Source organism: Melopsittacus undulatus, chromosome Z (genome assembly GCF_012275295.1).
Source record: "Melopsittacus undulatus isolate bMelUnd1 chromosome Z, bMelUnd1.mat.Z, whole genome shotgun sequence".
In the NCBI taxonomy this organism is placed as follows: domain Eukaryota; kingdom Metazoa; phylum Chordata; class Aves; order Psittaciformes; family Psittaculidae; genus Melopsittacus; species Melopsittacus undulatus.
In genome coordinates, this window is record NC_047557.1 from 1767401 (window position 1) to 1789917 (window position 22517).

Genomic DNA, 22517 nt, shown 5'->3' on the forward strand with positions numbered 1-22517 from the left:
CCAACTTTGCATGTGCTTGTCAGTCTGAGGGGAAAAAAGTGGGATTTAGCAAACTACTGGAGAGCAGCAGCATGCCAGAAAGATGTGGCCCAGCTGAGACGTGTCCATGGTGGATTTTCCTTCTAGAAGACTGCAAAAAACCCTTGCTGCACTGTTATTTCCTTCCTATTCTTGATGACTTTGAGGGACATTTAACTCAATGCAAAGCAGAAGGAGGGTATGTGAATGCTCCATCCCTGGCGGTGTTCAGGGCTGGGTTGGACAGAGCCTTGGGTGACATAATTTGGTGTGAGGTGACCCTGCCCATGGCAGGGGGGGTTGGAACTGGGTGATCTTGAGGTCTTTTCCAACCCTGACTATTCTATGATTCTGTGATTCTACGTGTAAACTTGGGTTTGTCATTCATGGGGAGGGTGGCCTGCCAAAACCATTGAAGACAGCGGTTACCTGTGAATGGATGGCAACAAACTGCAACCTAAAAAAAGAAAAGGAAGAAGACAATTCAGACATTTTTATTTAGTTATGTGGAGAATATTGAATGTTGAACCCTCTTACCAGCAATGAAAGTGATTTTGCTAGCAGTGGTGCAGACTAATGATTCTCTAAGTGGTGAGTTGCAAGGTATTAGCAAAATGCATGGGACTATTTGTGTAGTTAAGGCTGGTACAGACATGATTGAGTGTTCCAATTTAGGGTGCTTGAGGAAATGTGTGGCAGGAGGAGGTGACTCTTAAAGTAGTGCCCTTGAAATACATGGCCTCAGTGGCTGGCAGTAGTGGTGACTTCCTTTAAATATTTAATGGTGTGTAATGTTAGACTGCTGTCATAACTTGCAGCCTTTTGCAGCTACATGTGTGTTCCCAGTCAGCTGCAAGCCTGCTATCATCCAAAATCAGTGAGGTTTCATTAGTGCAGCTCCTTGTGAGGGCTCATGGTAACCTTGAACACAGCATCGTGATAATGAAGATACATGGGTTTAGGCTTAGCCATTTGGGCTTAGCAGGTGTAGGTTTAGCTGCAAAGCTCTATGTGGGTGCTACATACATTGTGCTTTGCTTATGAAGTAGTTGAGGAGAGAAGAATGCTTAACTAGTAGCCAGTGCTGAGCCTACTATAGGGCTTCAGCCTGGTTGGCATTGTGGTGTGTTTTCAGTGACAAAGGGAAACAGATGCATGACCCTAAGAGAACGAAGAAGCAGATAGGAAAAAGATATGGTGAGGTGAAGCTGTTGGGTTGATATCATAGAATTACACATTGGTCTGTGCTGGAAGGAACATTAAATCTCACCCAGCTCCAACCCCTGCCATGGGCAGGGACCCCTTCCACTGTAACAGCTTGCTCCAAGCCCCTGTGTCCAACCTGGCCTTGAACACTGCCAGGGATGGGGCAGCCACAGCTTCTCTGGGCACCCTGTGCCAGCGCCTCAGCACCCTCACAGGGAACAGCTTCTGCCTAAGAGCTCATCTCAGTCTCCCCTGTTCTGTCAGGTTCAAGCCATTCCCCTTGTCCTGTCACTACAGGCCCTTGTCCAAACCCTCTCTCCTGGTTTCCTGCTCTTGGCCTCCTGTCACGTATCCTGGTGTTTGCTGCAGGCTGACAGTCCCTGTGCTTCACTGTAATTGCAGCATGCCCAAGCCCTGAATCGTCCGGGCTGGTGCACAGCACCCGGTCCCACTGGCTACAGGCTCTCTGGAGCTCCTCACGGTAGCAATTCAAACCTGGAAAACCTGAAGGTGCTCTGGAGGTGTAGCTTGTCAGTACTTCAGTTCTGCAGGGTGCAAACCAGCTCCCTCGAGTGCACAGGTAGCACCACGTCTGTCTTTGCCTCTCATTAATGTCATTAATTCCAGGGCTTGCTGCCTCCTCCAGCCAGGCACGGCATTCCTATAGCTGGAGAGGAGAGAGACATTAAAGCTTTAATGCAGGCTCTGGCATTCATTTCCTGTGATTTATGCATTTCATTTTAGTACATTCTTTGTTACGAGTTTTTACTCAAGATTTAAGCCAGGGGAAAATCTGGGATTTTTGTTTGGGTTTAGCAGAGCTTTGGTTGCACAGGAATTGCTTTTTCAAAGTAATGGCTCACGGACTGTTCAGCTCTTCTTCTCACTCCTCCTGCAAAATCTGGCTTCATACAATGAAGATTATTATGTATTTGCTCTTCTCACCAGTATTGTGTGCCTTCTCTGTAGCTATATGGGAGCTTATTGCCTTGCTATCAAGAGATGTTGAGATAAGAAGCAGAAGTCCTTCACCAGATTGATTGAAACAACTAACACAAGCCCTATAAAGCTTGAAGTATTAACTTTGCACTTGGTTTGTAACATATCTGTCCATTTATCTGTTCCAAGGTATTGTACTTGTCGCCATTAATCCATATGGGCAGCTGCCAATCTATGGACAAGATGTCATCTACGCGTACAGTGGCCAAAACATGGGGGATATGGATCCTCACATCTTTGCCGTGGCAGAGGAAGCATATAAGCAGATGGCTAGGTGAGTAGTCACCCAGTCAGTGGGGACGATGAAGCTGTTGGATCAAATAGGCAATTAAACATTGCAAATATGCAGTTAAAATGAAGTTGTGGAATAGCGTGTGAAACACCCTGGTTTTCCTCTCTTCTGAGAATACAGGGTCTTCTGTTTTGCTTTTATATCCCCAAGTTTGTATGGTATCTCCCCATCATGGTGGCTGTCTTCACCCATGGGTGCTTAGCTTTGTCCTGTGAGATGCAAGACGTGGCTCCTGCAGCAGCTTCCCTTGCATGGTGCAGAACTGCTTCACACTGAAATCCGTTTGAAGTCAGCCATTTCTGATTAATTCTGCTTACTGACCTGGCCCCATTGTTGGCTGCCAGGACTGCCAGGCAGGCTGGGCTGGTGGGGATCTTTGGTCCTTGGGAGCTCATGGGTTCAGTGCAACCATGATTCAGATGGGGATCCTTCTCCTGTTGCTGCTTGGATGAGTTTCCTGGAAGAAATTCAAACCACTCTGCAAATGTCATGTGTAATAGCTCAGAGGAAACTGCATTTCAGATAATTTGGAGAGATAATCAGACTAAACAAGGGAGCTGATGTTAGTCATCTTTATGGAGACACTGTGATTTTGAGTTAGGTGACTGATAATATGTATGGGTCCTTTAAACCAATGTCTTCACCAGAACAATGCAGTGTGAATTTTACTTTATTTCTGTTTGCGTGTTGCTGAGGGCAGATCCAGGATTTTGTTTTGATGAGCCATGATCTAAAAGAGAACTTGAAAGGAAGCTGAAAGCTTTGCACCAGGGATCATTTCATTATAATTGTCTGGACTCTCACAGTGTGTTTAGATGCACTTGTGGATTAGCTGTGATTTTTTTTGCTGCCTTGGCTTTTAATAGTAAGAGCAAGCATGTAACCGTTTACCAAGGATTGCAGCCTGTTTTCTGCTGTGTCTCATCTTTAAGTGATGAGTTAGAATGCATTTATAATCAGAGATGAGCCAGAGTTCAATCTGGAAATGAATCTGGAGGAACACTGCCATGGGCAATGCCATTGGAGGGATTGCACCCTAACTGACTCCAGTCCTCAGTTCAGCCCTCCAGCAAGTGCTTGTGCTTTGAGCAAAACCACTTTGAGAAGAATTTAGAAGTCTGAGGAGCTGTCTATAGAAAGAAGAAGGCTTAAGACTGTGTTCTTGTTATATGAATCCAGACTGAGCAGCAAGCTGCACTGTTCTTTCCTGAGGATGTCAGGGTTTTGCTGACCAGTGTGGACAGGCCCCATTGATTTTCCTGGGTATGTGTCTAAAATACAAGGACTTAATTTTCTGTTGAAGTCTGTGCTAGGGAAGACTTGGTGGTTTCCCACATGCCTGTGTTGTTTTGCTGGCAGTGGGCTAACAGAGAGCCTTAGCCAGAGATACTCAACTTTGTTGTCCTACTTATCAATCTACTTTTGATAGCCACCTATAATTGATAGCTGCTGCCTGTGCATGGTTAGGACTGTTATGGTTGCAAGGAGACATGGAAATAACCACCTTTGGACTCTTAATAAGCAAGATGCTCACTGTTAGTGCTGTTCTGGTGCTTTGTGTCTCAGGCTGGTATTAGGGTAATTGCAGGCTTGGAACAAAAGAGGGATTCAAATGGGGCTGAGAGGAGATTGTAACGTGGATTATAGGAATCTGCCTTATTATTTAAAATACAGCTCTTAAAGTGAAGCACACTATATTTTAAATCGAAAGCTTCTGAGTGGATGTTGTGTCTCCACAGTTTGATCCGTGCTTTTCCCTCCGCAGTGCTGCAGGGAGAGTGGTGGAGCTCCTGGAGCAGGAGGAGTGGATAATGTGTCTCATGAATGATGGATGTAGTGCATTGGACAGGACCTAATTTTACCTTTTTTTTTCTTTTTGTTTTTCTTTTTAAACTGACTCAGTGGGATGCCTTGTATCTGCAGCTCTACTTAGGGGTGTGTGTGAGCATGGTGGGACATGGGCAGCTCAGCCGTCAGGATGGAGGTCTGTGAGCATGTTAAACCTAAACTGGTGCAAAGCTATCACTTGTTTTGCAGTGTCTTTACCTTTTAAACAATTGTGTTGTGTCTGGTGCACCCATAGACCAGGAATAAAACTCAAACTTGCAATCTCAAAAGGTCAAACTTGCAGTGTGACTGAGAGCAGAAAGGTAATCTCTAGCTAGGCTTCTGGGTTTGTTTGTTTTCTGTCTAAGTGTGTGCTTGTGTATATGCATATATAGGCATGTGTATATGTATATCTATATAAAGGAATTACTCATTCTAAAAACAAGCAATGCAAATAACATCATAGGAAAGCAAGAACAGTGCTGCAGATATACGTTCTGTTTGAATTTCTCTGGTTTCCTTTCAACAAGGATGTCTTCAGTGTAAGAAAATCAAAAGGGTAAAACAAGCTTTCTCCATGGAAGATTGTTTGGAAAGCAGTTGATGTTATTTGCAGCACCAGTGAGCAAAAAGATGGTGAATAAATAACTTCCTGTAGTCACCAGGCAGTTATTTCTGCATGAGCTTGTCTGGTGTTTGGTGGAGTGTCATCTCCAAGTTTTGCAATGATATATGTCCATGGGATAATACTCATGCACTTTGTGTGGTGGAGCATAACTTCATTAGCTGACTTCTCAGTAAACTGCTTCGTTGAGATCAGACACTGCACTGGGCAATGAACCCTTCAAAAAACCCCATTGCTGAAATGGTGCTTGAGGCTTTTTTGGGGGAAAGGCAAACACAGCAAACTTGGACTGAGTGTGTGAACAGGCTCACAGTGCTGGCTTCCCTCTTGCTGCGGAGTTTCAAGTTCAGTGGTGCTCTAAGAGCAAACTTTTCCTCCTTTTCATGAAGACCTGGGTAAAGAGGGCTGCAAGGTGTGTCTGGTTTTATAGAAGAAACAGTGCACGGATGTCATCAGGAGCCATGAGGTCACTTTGAGTAGCTCTTTTACAGTGCAGAAGGCAAGGTCATATCTCTATCATCTATTTTAAATAAAGATAAAATATATAAGCATAATATATATGCTATATATTTATATGAAATATATAAAAATATAAATATCTCTGTTTTCATATATATAAACCCAGATAATAATATAAAAGATGTACTCACATATATATTGTATGTATATAAAAAACATAATATATGTATGTAATAAATATTTACATATGTATATTTCAGCTTTATTAGTGTCACAGAGCCCACTGGGAAGATGCAATGGAAGTGACCGAATGGGACTGAGTAAATGCCAAGGAAAAAGGGCCTGAAATCTAAGACTCTGTAAATGGGAGAAGTTAGAAGCAATTTGGTTCTTTTATCTAATTTTAAATTCTCTAGGTTTCTAGTATGTCACAGACCTGGTGCTAGGGCAGAAGTTAAGTTGTTTGCTGGTGTACAAGTGTTAGTGAAGTCATCCTATGCTTTATTTCCCTCCTCAAGCTGACAGTGTCCATGAGATGGGGCTGGAGGCACCTTCGCAGGTGGATGTAAAAGTCTGCTGTATCCTCCAGTGTTACCCAGTCATCAGGAAAAGACAATTCAAAAGGGGAAAAAAAAGGGACTGTAGAGGGTGTACAACATCATCTGATTCCTTATTTTATGGCTGCAATAGTTCAGAACACCTATGTGAGTGTGCATGTGTTAAAACTCCCCTTTAAATGAAAGTGTTTCCCAAGGAGGATGGTTTGCAGCAGTTGCATGTAAAACAGCTTAAGAAAGAGCAAGTGATTAAAATTCACATGTGACAGCCTCTAATTTTTACAGTGACCATCTCTTTATAAACTCCCTGCATACACAGTGTGAGACTAAGTGCACCAGTTCACTGAAACAATATAGTTTTAGGCTAAATACACAGCATGGAGTTAACTTGCTACAAGCACTGCTGCCAGAGGCATTGGAGTCAAGTGCTGGGGCTGTAGAAAAATGGATCATGTGGTGATTGCTAATAGCTGTGGCTGTGGGGTTTGAAGCAATTTGTGCTTTGGGATGCATGTTATCTGCAGGGCAGTGCAACCATCTCCTCTGCTCCTGGTTTCTGTCCTCCTGATACACTTGGTGAGATGCATTGGGTGTTGGTGCCTTTTACACCTCTGAGTGCTGCAGAAGACATTTGTGCTTCTGAAAGCAGGCTGAAAGCTTTGTGGGGACAGCTGGGATTGCCCAGAGCAGCAGCATAGCTGCCAGTGTCCTGGCTGATTGCTTTTTGCTTTCCTTATGGAGGAACAAAAGATTCCTTGTGTGCCCTGATCCTGATGGTGACTCTGATTCCCTTGTGTGTCATCAGTCTGGGCAGAAGCCTGGAGTCTAGGAAGAATATTCCCCTTGAACCTTCATTTCTACTGAAGTGAGCCTGACCAGCAGCTTCCCATGCATGAGCAGGGATTGTTTGTCACTTCTAACCCTAACCCATATTACTCTTGATGGGTATGTCCCATCAGTTATAGCCAGCTCTGTGAAGGTGATGGAAGTTTGCTTGGGGACAGTGCAACACCAGTTTTCCATTTCCAGCCTCTGGGCCCTTTAGTTGGCTATTTAGTTCTGCTTTGTGTCTGCAGCTCCATTTTTGTTCTCCCCAGCTATCCCCAGCCAGCTCAGCTTGTTGATGTGGTCACTATGTTGTCCCTTGATGCTGAGCTGAGAGTGTTGGGAAAATTATTGCAGTATGCTACAGTACTGAATCTATTTGTGTGGCTTTTTGTGCCCTTGGCACGTACCTCTTCCTTTTGTACCAGTTGAGTTCACTCAGGCCAGGACTTGTTAGTCCAAGTAAGGTTTCTTAATGGGTGTTTTATTTACTTATAAAATAATGGAATGTAGGTAATAAAATGCAAAGTTGAACAGCACTAGGTGATAGAAGTTTAAGGTATATCATTGCTGTGGGCAAGAGGGCAAGAGAATGGGCTCTCCTAAGGCTGTAAAACTTCTTCCAAAAATGGGGAGCATGTAGTGAAGGTAGTCTTTGCTCAAATCATAAACATCCAAAGCACCATAAACCCTTTACTGTATAGTCTGTATGTTTTCCAGTGAGCATGTCTGGATCTCACTGTGGTAGCAACTTTATTGTCACCTTATGTGGACCTCTTAGCTGGCCTGACATGGCAGCAGTCCATGTCCGTTAGCAAACACAAGATAAGTGCAGTGTTCAAATCTTATGATGGAAAAGATCTCGAGTAACTTGCAAGTCTTGAAACTTGGAGAAGGCTCCTAAGAAACATGTAGACTAGGTGAAGTCGTGCTTTTTAGTCACTTGTATATCCATTAGGCTGATGCTTTCACAGATGACACTTGTAACATCAGCGGGTATTTGAGTGTTCTGGTACCCTGCTAGTTAAATTGGAGTTTCCTCCTCCCCAGCATGAGGATCTCCTCACAGTGTTGTCCATAGTTTTTGCAGAAGAAACGACACAAGAAACATAGAAGTTATTTGGGGGGCTGGGTTTGCATTTCTGGACTGATTGGTGGGTACCAGAGAAACCCTGGTGCCTGCAATTCAAACCAGGGTCAGCATCTCCTGTGTGATTCCAAAATTGTATGTTATATGGAAATAGCGTGTCTTGCCTTTTCAGCCCTGTTGCCAGCATGCTGTTTCTATCACTAAATACTCAAGTACTAAGACTGCATATGGGTAACTCTATTTAGTAGTGTCGTGGAGTCTCCTATATTGGAGATATTCAAGGCCTGCCTGGACGAGTTCCTGTGTGATGTGCTCTAGGTTACCCTGCTCTTGCAGGGGGTTTGGACTACATGATCTTTCGAGGTCCCTTCCAACCCTTGGGATTCTGTGATTCTGTTTTGTTGGGAAGTTAGTGCACCCAGGTTTTGCATTGCACTATCGGAAGCACACGCCAAAATGTAAAAATCACTGCTTGCTTACACCAACAAACACCACCCATGATCTGTGTCTTGCAAGTTGCAGTGCTGGTGGGACTGTGCATGGCCACAACCATGCTTTCTTCTGTTCTGGGGAGCAATGCTAGAGCTGAAAAGGAGAAGTTGCAGCATCAGCCCTGTGCTTAAACCCATAAAGATGGGCAGGGGTATGGGCACAATGAGGGGTGTCATTTGACAGCATTTTAAACTTCAAGCTTTAAAAGAGGATTTAAAGCTGTACAATGAGAGAGTGGGTAGGAGTCCAGAGAGATTAACCCTCAACAGAGATGGGTGAGGAATCAGTCTGGCAGAGTAAATAAAGCTGAATGCTGCGTTGTGTTAAAGGCAAGGAAGGGTTTCATGGCTCCTGGTGAATGAGGCCAGGTTGAGGGTTTACAGTGAACTGTGGGGCTGACCGGTGCTGCAGTCAGCAAGGCTTTGCAGCAGGTACCTTTCAAAAAGGGTCAGAGGATAAAATCACTAATAGCCTTGAATTTAGAAAGCAGAGAAACCAAGGGGGATCTCTTCTGTTTAGAGTTAAAAGTGGGACAGGGAGGAGGTTTTGGAGTAGTTACCCCATGAACGTGCCAGTGCTGATGTGAAACCTCAGGGTTTGCAGAAGCAGCTGGACCCAGCTTCTCCAGAGGTAATATAAAGAAAGAAGAATAAAAATGGGAGAGACTTAGATAGTGTTTGCCAAGTACTGGAGGAGAGACCCTCCAGTCTTACTTGTCCTGCTATGGGAGAGGACAGAGAGGCTCTAAGTGGCCAACTAAATGATCCTGGTTTAGTTTCTTTTTCTTTTCTTTTTTGGCAATGAGAACGGTGCTGTCTCATAAGTGAGACATCCCTTACAGAGAAATCATAAATACACATAATGGGACAGCACTGGCATGAGACAGCTTACGGCACAAAAAGGTCACTGTGTGACTAAGAGCAACGATTGTGTGTGTGAAATATTGGAAGGAGTTGTAACAGACTGCATCAGATAAGTAATTACTGCTGTGATGTAGATGAGCTGTTCCAGCTCTGAGGTGTGAAAGCTGTAACACCAAATATCATTAAACATTCAAAAAGGTGTTCATAAGCATCATAATTACATCAGAACACAACAACGTGTGACTGTCCTTGCCCACCTCCAAGTCACTGCTTGCCATATCCTCAGTGAAGTTCTGGAGACCTCAGGACAGAGAACCCAGAGTCAGTGGCCCCAGTGGTTTCTGAAAACCTTTCTGGGGTTTTCCCAGTGTATATCACCTGTAATTAATTAGATGGTCAGGCAGAAGTTCTAGAAGATTCAGTAGCTGATAAAGATTGAGGTGATGAAGTCTGTAGGAAGGACTTTCTGGGACTGCCATGGGATGGAAGAACAATAGACTTGTCCTTCTGGTGCCTGCAGAGCTGAACTGCTGGGGTAGCATCTTACAAGCTCAGGGAAAAGAAAGCCAGCATGATTCTTGCCTGTTTGTGATACTTTTTTGGGAGGATGGAGTACAAAGCCTCCATTTGCAAGGCTGCAGTGCTCCACAGGGACCAATGCTTGCGGGTGGCTTTTGTCAGAGCCAGGGATGCTCTGTGATGTGATCCCAGCACAGAAAAGAGCATCAGGGTGCCAGAGAGCTAATAAAATTGGCAGGGTGCATGTTTTGCTCTCATTAGAAATGCCACACAAAAGAATTGTTGACCTCGTTTAAGTGTGAACGAGGAGCTTCTGTTCTTCCCCAACGGGCTATGCAAAGCATAAATCCTAGGAGAAGGTCATCCCGCCTGCCTGCCCTCAGGGATTGGTGAGAAGACTAGAGACAGCTCAGCATTTTGCAGGAACTTTGAGCACACAGGATTTTCTTTGCTATTGAAGGGGTATTTCCAGCTGGCTGCACAAAGCAGTTTGGGGAGAAAGTCCCTCAATGAGCTGGGACCAGTGGGACTCCCACTGCTCTCACAGGAGTTTTCTGGAGCATCACATTAAAAGTGCTCTGACCTCTGCAAAGTCATCTTGATTTGCACCATGGTATTTGATCTCAGCGTTAGAAACATCAGATTGGTGTGCATGTTAAATAGTGCTGTACAGAAGGAATGGTGCTGCTGGTGACCGCTGCAGAAGAGAAGGTTAATTTGCACATTACCTGTTCTTTGAGCATCATGCTGTGAGCTCATCCTTTCCGTTTAGGGCCAAACCAGTATTTGTAGGCTTTTCCCAGCAAACGGGACAAGCTTTAACCTGACAGAGGGCAGATGGAGATGAGATCTTAGGCAGAAGCTCTTCCCTGTGAGGGTGCTGAGGCGCTGGCACAGGGTGCCCAGAGAAGCTGTGGCTGCCCCATCCCTGGCAGTGCTCAAGGCCAGGTTGGACACAGGGGCTTGGAGCAAACTGCTCCAGTGGAAGGTGTCCCTGCCTGTAGCAGGGGTTGGAACTGGATGAGCTTTAAGGTCTCCTGCAACCTAAACCAGTCTGGGATTCTATCATTCTGAGAGATTCATGCACATTTTTTCTCTCTGACTTGTTGCTAAAACCCATGTATGTGTAGGCAAATTGGCTTGGAAGCTGCTCAGGATGGACCCTGATGCATCTTCTGAAGTAAGACCTTGGATGTCCATGATCTAACATCCCCCAGGGACACCTGCAAAAGCTGATGGACATTACACTAGGCTTTGGTATCACTGAAATGGGATGTTGTTGTGTTCTTTCTTTAGTTTGTTGCATTAAAATGCAATGCTGTCTTTACAGCTGTGATGGTACCAGGATGGAGAAGGGGTACAGCAGCTTTGGGGTGGTTCTGGCCAAAATGTATTTTGGAGTTGTGATGTACCTCATGTTTTGTGTAGGATGCTGATGAAAAAAATAATTTTTCTTTCCCATCAGTACAAGTCACTATATAAAAGTTTGTCTATATCAAAATAAAAAAAAAAGAAAAAAAAAAGAAAAAATGTATAGGCTAGTAATTCATGTTGTTTATGAGAGCTGCAGTGTAAGAAAGGCACAGAAAAACATGTAGCACTTGAAAAGCCTTCCTTATGTTACTGCTGGCTTCAGCATCTGCGGCTTAAAACATGCATTTGCAGCAGATGTGTGATAATGTGAAGAAAAAGCATGCCCTTAAACACTCTTGTTCAATCAGAGACTAAATAATGTCCTCTTGGGTTTCTCTGAGGGAAAAGTCCCACTACCCCGAAGTTGTGTTTTCATGTATGTGCTGACTGAATACGCCAGGCCTGGTATGTTAAATACCCAAATTAAAGCCAACAAGTAAAACATTGTTGCCGAGAGCGGCAGCAGCTCTGCTGCTCCAAATTCCACTTATCCCACTAAAATGAGAATGATTCCTGGCTTCAGAGGTAATTTCCAAGGCAGCTCTTATCCACATTACACACACTGATTTTAATCTTTATAGTGTGCAACTTCTGTTTATTCATGTGAAGGCAGAGTAAGACCCATTCAGTTTTCATCACTGTTGTTAGCACTTGGGGCAATGCAATCCTATTGTAATTAAATTATTGCATTTTTATGTATAGCTAACAATGTAATGCAATAGCTAAGCTCCTTTTTAGCCTGCACAGCGCTGTCAATACAGCAGTGCCTTAGAGCTTGCTGTGTATTGGGTCTCTGTGGGTATTCTTGTTGTGGTGAAGCTAAATTCAAACTACAGTATCTAAAGTATTTTTAATCTTCAGATTGCTTTATGAAAACTAATCCTCTAAGCATCCTGATAGAAGTAGGTTAAATATGATGTCCATAGTGGAGAGATTTATTAACTTGTTCCATGACACAGAATTGGTGTTGGATCTGGGATTGGAGCCGGAGTGACCCCTGATAATTACTCATAGAGTCTGGCTCTGTCTTAGTTTTCTTTGGATATTTTTCTCTCAGAGGAGCTGTGGTTTCAGTGCAACTGTTTTTACTCTTGTTGCTGTGATCAGGATGAAGTTTGCAGTGGTTTGCTTAAGCTGCTGGTGCCAGTGACAGTTTTCTGAAAGCATGATTATAAAAACAAGTCCTGTAAATTCTAGATCCGTTCTCATTGCTGTAGATTGCTGCTTTGGAAAAACTGTGACTGTGCTTCAGGTCTGGAGAACTTTTGGAGTATGTTTATTTTCAAATACCCCTAATTTCAAGCTGTGTTGGGGAAGACTAAGGATATTGGATGTGTACAAGGACACTGGGATGTCCCCTGTCTCTTCTTGACAGAGTGGTTCATCACTGTCCTTGGGTCCAACCCTTTTGCTATTGCCATGGCTTGACCATCCCTTTGCCTGCAGTGAGGAGTTTCCAGGGACATTCAGCCCTGACTTCACCAGGTAAATTGATGGAATATCATATATTACAATGACAACATTCCCAGACTGAGAACTCATATGGAAACACTGAGCAGTGTTTCCTGTGCGATTGCTCTTATGCAACCAGAATGGGTGCAGCTCTTGGTACAGTTGGAGAGTGTGTCCAGTTGGGCAGGCTTGAAGTTTTGACATTTCTACACACCTTTCCCAGGTTCCAGGGGTAGAGGTGTTCTCTGCATTGCTGCAGGTAAAGGACTGACTGCTGAAATAGGGAAATCTGTTTCCTCAATGCAAAGGCTGATGGTTAGCAGCTAGTCCTAATCAGTGCAGGCACCTGTTTGAAGTGCCCTTCCTCTTCATAGACAATTGACTTTTTTTTCCTTGTGTAACACCTTTAGATTTTGCCTTAATAAAAACACCCTGGTATATATGAGGATTTAGACTAGATATAAGAAAGAAGGGTTTTTTTTATGATGAGGGTGGTGAGGCACTGGCACAGGTTGCCCAGAGAACTGGTAGATGTTCCATCCCTGGAAACATTCAAGCTCAGGTTAGATGGGACTCCAAGCAACTTTATCTAGTTAAAGATGTCCCTGCTCATTGCAGGACACTTGGACCTTGAAAGGTCCCTTCCAACTGAAACCATTCTGTGATTCTATGGTATTTTTCACATAGTGTTGAAACACTGAAACTCCAGTGACTGCCGTATTCATCTTTCCCAACTCTTGCTGTGCATCTGGCCAAGGGTGAGAGTTGTGATGAGCATTGCTCATAACATGATAAAAAAAGAGATGCGTTACTCACCTACATAGCAGCTTTGGAAGTCTGTGGCACTGTGGATAGTAGAAACAATCCTGGACTTTTCTCTGGTTGGACATATGCTCCTTGATGGTTTTGTAAGTGTCTCCAGTGGGTGGAGGCTGTAGCTCAGACCATGGTATTAGTATTCCAGGCTGTCTTAGAAAGCTTCTCTAAGTGAAGAAAGTAAACTTCTGCAGGACCGTGAAGGTGAAGGTTTGGGGGTGAAGGTTTGGGAGTTGCATCTTTAAGTGCCTCATACCTAGTTTTGAGCTGTAGAAGTAGCATGTGTTGGGAGCAGCACCTTTGGCCATTGTTGAAACCTGATCACCATTGCATACTCTATCCTGCTAAATGAATGTGAGCATGTTGTGTGCTGGCATGTGTGCATTGTGAGTTTGGTGAGAAGAGCACTTATGAACTTCATAGAAGCATAACAAGCCAGAGTGACATCCCCATGGTGCACAGGAGCCACATAAGCCCCAGAAGGAGATGTGACAGCATTGCCATACTGCAGCATGGTATTCACCCGTAGCATTCCGTTTTATCCAGGCTTTATTTCCATAGTAATTCTATGCTGATTCTGCCAAAATTGACTGTATTTAAAGCAGCTTTGTAGCGTACTGCACCTGCACAATAGGAAAATATTTAAATACGTTTTATTCCATGCTGAATACAAACAAGAACTGCCTGGTTTTAACCATTTCTGCTTGCTGAGCAGCCTCCTTGCTACCAGCTGCTCTCTGGGGTTCATCTGTTTTTCCCTGCTGGCACCAGCAGTTGATTAACTTGTATGCTGAAGAAGGGAAAGCCTCTGTAGCCTTTATTCCTGAGGGCTTTTGTTCCTGAAGTTGAAAAAGAAATGTCTGAACGTGCATTTTCCACTGAAAAAGGACATGAGACACACTACTGCAAAAGCAGAAGCTGGAGTGGCTTTGTTCTATTGCTTGGAATCATAGAATAGTGGAAGCCAGCAGCTTTCTTTTAACTTTTATTTTATTTTTAAAATAATATGAAACAACTCCAGAAGTTTTCTTGTGCAATGCATGGAGAACCGACCTAGCCCATTCCATGTAGCTGCACATCAGCTGTTAGGGCAAATTCTTGAGAAGCTCCAATAAAGTGAGGCCAACCAGCTGTAGTAGCAGTAAAAGGTGTTGTGCTTGGTTTTTATCACTAGATTCAATGTCTTTTGGAGAATGATGGTAGCTTTAAAATAAGACAAGCTAGAGACAGGAGTACAACACTCAGGATGCCACATAAAAGGCAGTTTGTGATAGGACCTGAATCCCACAGAGACCGCAGGTCTGGACATCCGCTTGGCTGATCTCCCTGATGGGTTAGTCTCTGCCTGCTTCAGTCAGGCATACCCCAGTAGCTGATATGGAGAAGTTTGGTAGCAAAATGTATTAGTTCTGAATCTTAAATAGAAAAAAGCCAGATTAGAGAACACTACCTTGTAACAGTGCTGACCGGATGCCAAGTAATGCATAATTCCTCTATTTTGAGCTTTATTGGCTTCATTCATCCAAAAGTTCTCTTTCAGAATGGTGTAGTTTTCATCTTAACTTAAAAAAAATTGGTAGTGAAATGTTTTCGGAACTGAATGAGCAAAAATTCTGAAGTGACTTTCAAGTGTAGCTCTAAGCTAGACAGACACCTTTGCATTTGCAGTGTTCCTTTTCAGGGCCAGTGCTTGCTGGCAGAGATCTTGGTTGTCACCTCTTTCTTCTGCTTCTTCCTCACCTCCAATGAACAGTAGTCTGTTCATCTGCTCTTGCAGCCCATGCCAGAGCTGATACTAAGATCCTTTCCAACCCTAACTATTCTATGATACGATGATTCTGTGATTCCTTTGTAGCCAACACAAGTTTTATGCGTTGCATCGTACTCATAACCAACATGGGATATTCACTGCTGGACTTCAGGAAGTGGTTGTCCATAAAGATTAAAGCAGAGGTGAAACTTGTCACCTACTTTAACCAGAGATAAACCATGATATATCACTGCCATCTCCTGTCCCAAGAGCTGTTGATGTGGGTTTATCCAGCATACTTCTGGTTTTGCTGCTTAGTCTTCCTTCCTAACTCTGAAGTTGGCACAGTTTTCCTCCATTGAGCTCATGTGTCTGATGGCTTGTGCTACAAAACCAGTTTTATTGCATACCCAGGGAAGCGTAGAGGTGCAAGACAGGCATGTTGGCAAGCTCCTGTCTGCATCCTGCCAGCTGGCTGCCTGCAGCCGAGTCACAGTTGCTGTGCCAAGATGCACGGGGGGGCATATAGCCATGACTTAGCAAGTCCTGGGTAAGATGTGCAGGTTGTCCCCACCTGGGGTGAGTCACCAGGTACACCAGCTCTAGGTTGGTGTCTGCCTGGGTGAGGTTGTGCTCAGTTCACAGGTGGTAGAGCTGGGGTGGTTGGAAGTTCCTCTTGCCTTCCTAATGGGTGATGCCCAGGAGACTGATGGAGCTGGATAAGGGATGGATAAGATGCACTTTGTGAATCGGTACCAGTAAAATATAAACAGAGTTGGAAATTAGCTTACCAGTGCTGGAAGTGTCACAAAGTTGTGGTTTGCACCAAAATGTCACATGTTTGACTTTATAGAATCAGAATTCTTGAAGGAATTAAGATGTACACGCCTGACAGCAGGAAAAAGTAATGGTGTGGTGTTGCAGCATCTTTGTGTTTTTGTTGAAAGAGTGATATATTGCAATCATTTAGCCCCTGTTCTCGTCTCTTGTTGGTATAAATTTGAACCAAGTATCTTAAATTGAAATGCATTTTTATAGTGTTTCCTGATGTCAAAAGAACTGCAAAGTCTAAATTTACTGTTGCACTGGTGTATATGCTTTTGCATGCTTGTATTCAGCTCTGACTCATGGAAGCTGGGCAGATTCTGGGAAGTTTAATTTGATCTTATTTAAAACCACTCTCAGTTGCATACTTACAGCTTATCCCTATACCTCTGGTAGCTTTGGAGATTATATCAAATCCTGCAATGAAAACTCTTTCCTTCCCGAAGTCTGTGGCCATATTGCAGAGGTGTTGGGTTTGCCATGTGCCAGATGCCATAGGGAGCAGATCCCGCTGCACCAAAGGCACTTGCTCTCAGTGCCAGCAGATCTTTGCCTAAAGCGATGTAGTTCTCCTCAAAATGAGCTCCTCTTAGTGCCATGATCCTTTTCTTGCCTTGCAGCTCAGGCACATCAAAGTGATTAATTATTGGGATGTATTTAATGGGTACCACTTTGTGCACCCATGGTGGGAAGAGCTGGGTATTTAATATAGAAATGATGACTTGTACAAGAGGGTTTTTTTTGTGTGAATGATGAATTTTGCAAGTAGAAAAAGGCATTAGGGTGAGTCTTGTACTCCATGCAAAGCTCAGAAGCTACCTGAGGTGAGGCACCCTCGACTTCACTATGCAAACTCCTGTGCCCTAGAGGTGTCAACACTGTGTGTGCTTGTAGGTAGGGTAAGTCTGCCCCATCCTTCTGTTAATGAGTGAGTCATTCTTAAAAGCTTTTGCAAAGCTTCAGGAGTGGAACAGACTTTACTTAGTGGTGTCTACCAGGAATTGTAGATCCAGCCCCACTGACATGGGCAGGGACACCTCACACTAAACCATGTCACCCAAGGCTTTGTCCAAACTGGTCTTGAACACTGCCAGGGATGGAGCATTCACTACCTCCCTGGGCAACCCATTCCAGTGCCTCAGCACCCTCACAGTAAAGAACTTCCTCCTTAGATCCAATTTAAACTTCCCTGTTTAAGTTTGAACCCGTTACCCCTTCTGCTATCACTACAGTCCCTAATGAAGAGTCCCCCCCATCATCCCTATATGCCGCCTTCAGATACTGGAAGGCTTCTATGAGGTCTCCACGCAGCCTTCTCTTCTCCAGGCTGAACAGCCCCAACTTCATCAGCTGGTCTTCGTATGGGAGGTGCTCCAGTCCCCAGATCATCCTTGTGGCCTCCTCTGGATTTGTTCCAACAGTTCCATGTCCTTTTTATGTTCAGGACACCAGAACTGCACACAATGTTCCAAGTGAGGTCTCATGAGAGCAGAGTAGAGTAGAGGGGCCCAATTTTCAGGTGCTTGATTTCACAACTTCAATGTTTTTGAATTATTTTGAGCATAATAGCTCAGCAATAGGCTACTTGGGCAACTTTCACAACTTATTTTGTAGAGAAAGATCTCAAATGCTAGAGTGAAGATGCTGGAGGGAAAAATAAAATATATAATATTAGAAACTGATATTCAGCCAGTGCTTGTTGTTCTCCAGGCAAATGTAAAGCAGAGAAGGTTTGTTACTGTGGCATGAAAGGATGGACTTTCCAGTGCAGGGCTATGTGCTCCAAGAGTGAAGAAAGCCACAGCACTTCATGCAGGAGTTGACCTCCTGCTGTCTCTGCAAGCCCTTGGAGATGTTCTCGAGATGCCTCAAAATGTCCTTTATGTTTTAGCTGAGACATACCACTACTATGTATTATTCACCATTATTTTGGTAAAGTGCAGAATAAATCCAGCATCCATAACATAGGCAATAAGGTGAGGGAGTCAATGACGTGAAGATGGAAGATCATTGCATGATGCGAACAAACTGTTAACAAAGAAGCAGATTAACTCACAAATGCTTTTCTCCTCTGCTGCAACAGGGATGAGAAGAACCAGTCCATCATTGTGAGTGGGGAATCTGGTGCTGGAAAGACAGTTTCTGCCAAATATGCCATGCGCTTCTTTGCAACGGTTGGTGGTTCTGCCAGCGAGACCAACATCGAGGCCAAAGTTCTTGCATCGAGCCCAATTATGGAGGTAAAAGCTGCATCATTTCCTTTGTTCTGCCTGCAATGAGCTCTGTGCATCTCCAGAAGTCACAGAAACTGTGAGAGCTGCAAGGGTTGTGAGCCAGACCTGATTTGCAGCCTCACAGCAGCCCTGAGCTGGGCTGCAGCACAGAAATACACTGATAACTTCCATTTAGCCCAGCCCAATTGCTCCACTATTTCATGGTCTTGTAGCTGAGTCTGTACATCCCCAGCATGGCTTCAGGAGCTGGGATTTGATGGGGCTCCAGAGCAAGGAGCCTGAGTGGTAGGCTCATTGTTAGTATTTTGTCATGCTCATCTTCCTCCTTGTTTTGCCACTGCGTGGTATCTCCTAATTTTATTTAATTGCAGAAGGGTGAAATAATAAAATAAAAGGATTAATCCGTTTTGAGGTATTTCAATGCAGTTCTGTTTTTGTTAATTTTCTATTGCAATCAGTCATATAGGGAAATAACAAGTCTTGTTATAGGGAAATTCTTGCTCTGAAGGAAAAAAATTCTCCTTCTGTAAATATAAAAGAAAGGGGAAAAGTGACTTTACTTCGTTACAAAATGTCTAGGTGGTGAAAATAAATGTCTAAACCTATTTCCAAAGGGATTTTGGAGTCAGAGTGCCTTCATTTGCAAAACAATTCAAGTCCTGTACTTAACCTTTGGCTTGGATTTACCTGCTGGGAGGTTTCTCACCACTCATGGCCAGAATTGTCATAATAGACACTGAGGTGGTGGCTGATCTAGGACAAAAACCAAACCACCCCAGACCTAGAAGCAGCATGTGTGGTCTGGCATCATGCTGCCTGATGTGGGGTGCTAGCTGGAATGATAAAACAAGTGACTGTGCAGGTGTGAGGAGTAAGAACTGTAAGGCTGGCAGAGAACATTCAATGATCTGCTGCAGCATGGGCTTCATGCTGGCTTTACTCCTTTCCTTGCTCATCTCTTTTGCCTCTGTGAAATGTAGCTGCAATACCTGGGAACACTTAAAAAGCATCCAAGGAAAAATTCATAGGGCGCACTATTCTTCTATGTGACCCTATAATTCTGTTGCTCTAATTTTCTTGCCTGTGTTCAGTTCTGGATGTAATTTCTGAGTGCTGGGGCCAGGGATCCTGCCTGTCTTTATTGGAAATTGTTGAGAACGTTTTTAATGCAAACATCAAGAAAGAGACTGCCTGATGTGCAAAAACCCCAGAATTATCGTGAAGAGGGGTGTGTGTGTGTCATGAAATAGTCCTTAGTGCTGAGGTGTGCTGTGTTTGATGTGTAGGATATATGCCCCTGCTGGGAGAATGAGACAGGTATCTCTGCTTTATAGCCAAGGAACTGAAGCACATGAGATAAAGTGATGATATTCTGGATGCTCAATTCAGCATGCAAAATACGTAGTTGTAGTGTGTGTTGTAGCAGTTTGTGAATCCCATTTTCTGGGGAATGGGCATTAGTTTCTGTGCAGAAATTGAGTGTGAATGCTCTGCTTCTGCCCTGCTGCTTTTATGTATGGTTTGGGGTAAGTGCTGGAGGGTTGGAGGTTGGAAGTGGGGATTGTGGATCTGGGAGCACTGTAAGTGCTGTGGAAGGGTGAGCTGCAGTAAAGAGGTTGGACAGGGCTTGGAGCAACCTACTCTAGTGGAAGGTATCCCTGCCTGTGGCAGGTGGTTGGAACTGGATGAGCTTTAAGGTCCCTTCCAAATCAAACCATTCTATGATAAATGGGCCTCGGAGGAAGGAGGTGCATCAGCTACATAGGGGTTGGATTGGTGGTGAATGGATAGGGCATGGAGCAGGCAGGGCTTGCTCTGAGCGTGATGCTGGGTCTGTTGGGACAAAGAACCCTCAACACTCACTGAAGAGGTGGAGCAGCCAAAGGGACAGGCAGCAAGGAGCAGCTTTGCATGTGCAGCAGCCTCTTTTGTGTAGGCAGCACTGTACTGCACAGAGTAATTCCCTGGGAAGTCCACTGCATGCAGTTGGAGGCATCAAGTTCTATCATCAAAACATTTTGGATGATGTCAATGTAATGCTCTAGGTAATAACTGTGATTCTTGTTAAGTATGTGTGCTTGGTGTGTTCCCCAGGAGCTGTGCCATAGGTTGATATAGTCTGCAAGTAAAGGCTGGGACAGGCAGACATCCTTCAAGACATGCCTGAGGGCTCTTGTCTGTACATGTCCATCCCCTTTCATCACTTCTGTGCTTGCTTGAGGCTCATCATCTCAGGACAGGGGAATGGTGGTGGAAAAGACGAACCAGGAGTGCTGTGGCTGTTGGGTTGTAGATGATCTAATTACTGTGCAAATACTCATTGCTCTTTCTATGTTTTTTTCTTCTATAAAAATTCTGGAACACCAGATTTTCATTGAAGAATTTTCCCCAAAGTCATGTAGTTGCTTTGCTTTCTGCATCTGGGAAGGGGTTTTCCTCAAAATCTCCCATGAGTGTTTATGTAACACTGATTACGCATTTAAATGTTTAGAAAACCTTAAAAATGAAAGGTTAATGTTTAATTTTGTTTCATGCAGGCAATTGGAAATGCTAAAACAACAAGGAATGACAACAGCAGTCGCTTTGGGAAATATATTCAGATTGGCTTTGATAAACGATACCACATCATTGGTGCGAATATGAGGACTTACCTGTTGGAAAAATCACGAGTTGTATTCCAGGTGAGGAGTTGTGTTTTTTTTTTCTTTTTCTTTTTTTGCTCTAGTCCAGGAAATTTAGTAATCTGGGTCTTTCCGTGGGCTAAAAATACCACTCTAAAGGTATTTTTCCTGGTGGAGACAACTCCAAGATGTGCCTTTCAAACTCAGTCTTTTGCAGTTTTTCTTGATGATCCCAATCTGGGAACTTCATTCTGGAGGAATAAGTACCTGGGAGACTTGTTAGTTGGGCTCTGGTTGTTCCCTCCATCTACCTGAGGCTGGAGTCCAAAGGAGGGACCACTGCTCCTGGCCTGGCTGATGGGCAGGGATGGAAAGCTTTCTCCGGGCAGCAGCAGAGGTTTTTTTTGTTGCAAAAGAGGTTTTTCATGAAAAGCCAGGAAAAATAATTTCGAGGCAACAGTCTTCAGGTCTGAAGATGGAGGAGAAGCAGGAGAGGAGCTGAGGAGGCTAATGTCACTGCTGTGACACATCACACGGGTTTCTTGTGCTGGGCTCAGGACAAGCTTTCTTGGTTTGTGCTTGAGATCTAGGTCATAAGCACCTGAAACACTTGTGTCCTTTCACAACAAAACCCCCAAACCTACAAAATCATGAAAAGAAACAACTTTGGGAAGCCATGAGTGTAGGCCCTCTCTTTTTATGTTGCAATGTCAGTTTGCAAAGTGGTGCTTGCTAGCTCTGTTAGCACAGTTATCCCATATAAGGATAAGGCATAGAAGGTAATATAAAGTTATTTATTTCGTTTGCAAGATGGGCAAGGTACCTGGGTTAAGACAAGGTTTAGCACCTCCTCTTTCCCAGATGGCAGAAGATCTCTGTCTTCTCGGTGGCACTGAGGGTCTTGATGGTGAGAAGCAGGAGACGGGATCGGGATAGCCGTGGGCTCAGTGAGCACTGGGATGAGCATGGGAGCAGTACTGTAACCTCTTTGTGCCTCTGGTAACTCAATGCTTTCCCATAGGCGGAGGATGAGCGCAACTACCACATCTTCTATCAGCTTTGTGCCTCAGCGAGTCGCCCAGAATTCAAAGACCTTGGGCTAAGTAAGTACTTTACCTCCCTGTGCACTGGTGCTGTTGGCTAGTTGTGATGGCAACAGGAAGACAGGATGAGGTTAGAAATGCAGGTCATTGATGAGGTCATGTGTGTCTGTTCAGTGAGAGGAGGTAAAGGGAGATGAGCTTGAAGGGCAGCTTCTGCCCAGTGACACCCAGGTTTGCTCATAGCATCTTCCGGCATGCGGCACATTAGATGGGTGAGGTGGGGATGAGGTGGTGAGGTGCTGACCATGGTTGCCCAGAGAAGCTGTGGCTGTCTCATCCCTGGCAGTGTTCAAAGCTAGGTTGGACACAGGGGCTTGGAGCAAGCTGCTCCAGTGGAAGGTGTCCCTGCCCGTGGCAGGGGTTGGAACTGAATGGGCTTTAAGCTCCCTTCTAATTCAAACCAGGATGTGAATCTGTGAGGAAACACCATCCCTCACTCCTCTGCTGTGCAACAGCTTGCTTCAGAATGTGCATGAAGTTTGTGTTGCACTGGTTAGTGCTGTTAGGTTTCTGCAAGCACTGCCAGTGGTA

At 44.3% G+C, this 22517-nt stretch overlaps 1 protein-coding gene across 1 annotated transcript in view; it reads left to right on the top strand.

Annotated features, from left to right (window-relative positions):
- The window catches only part of MYO5B (myosin VB), a 162870-nt gene that overhangs the window by 38502 nt on the left and 101851 nt on the right, over positions 1-22517 (top strand). The window contains exons 5-8 of the mRNA XM_005145400.3: positions 2353-2497; positions 18112-18268; positions 20800-20943; positions 21905-21986. Of these exons, the coding sequence (XP_005145457.2) occupies positions 2353-2497; positions 18112-18268; positions 20800-20943; positions 21905-21986 (528 nt within the window). The remainder of the gene's footprint in view (positions 1-2352; positions 2498-18111; positions 18269-20799; positions 20944-21904; positions 21987-22517) is intronic.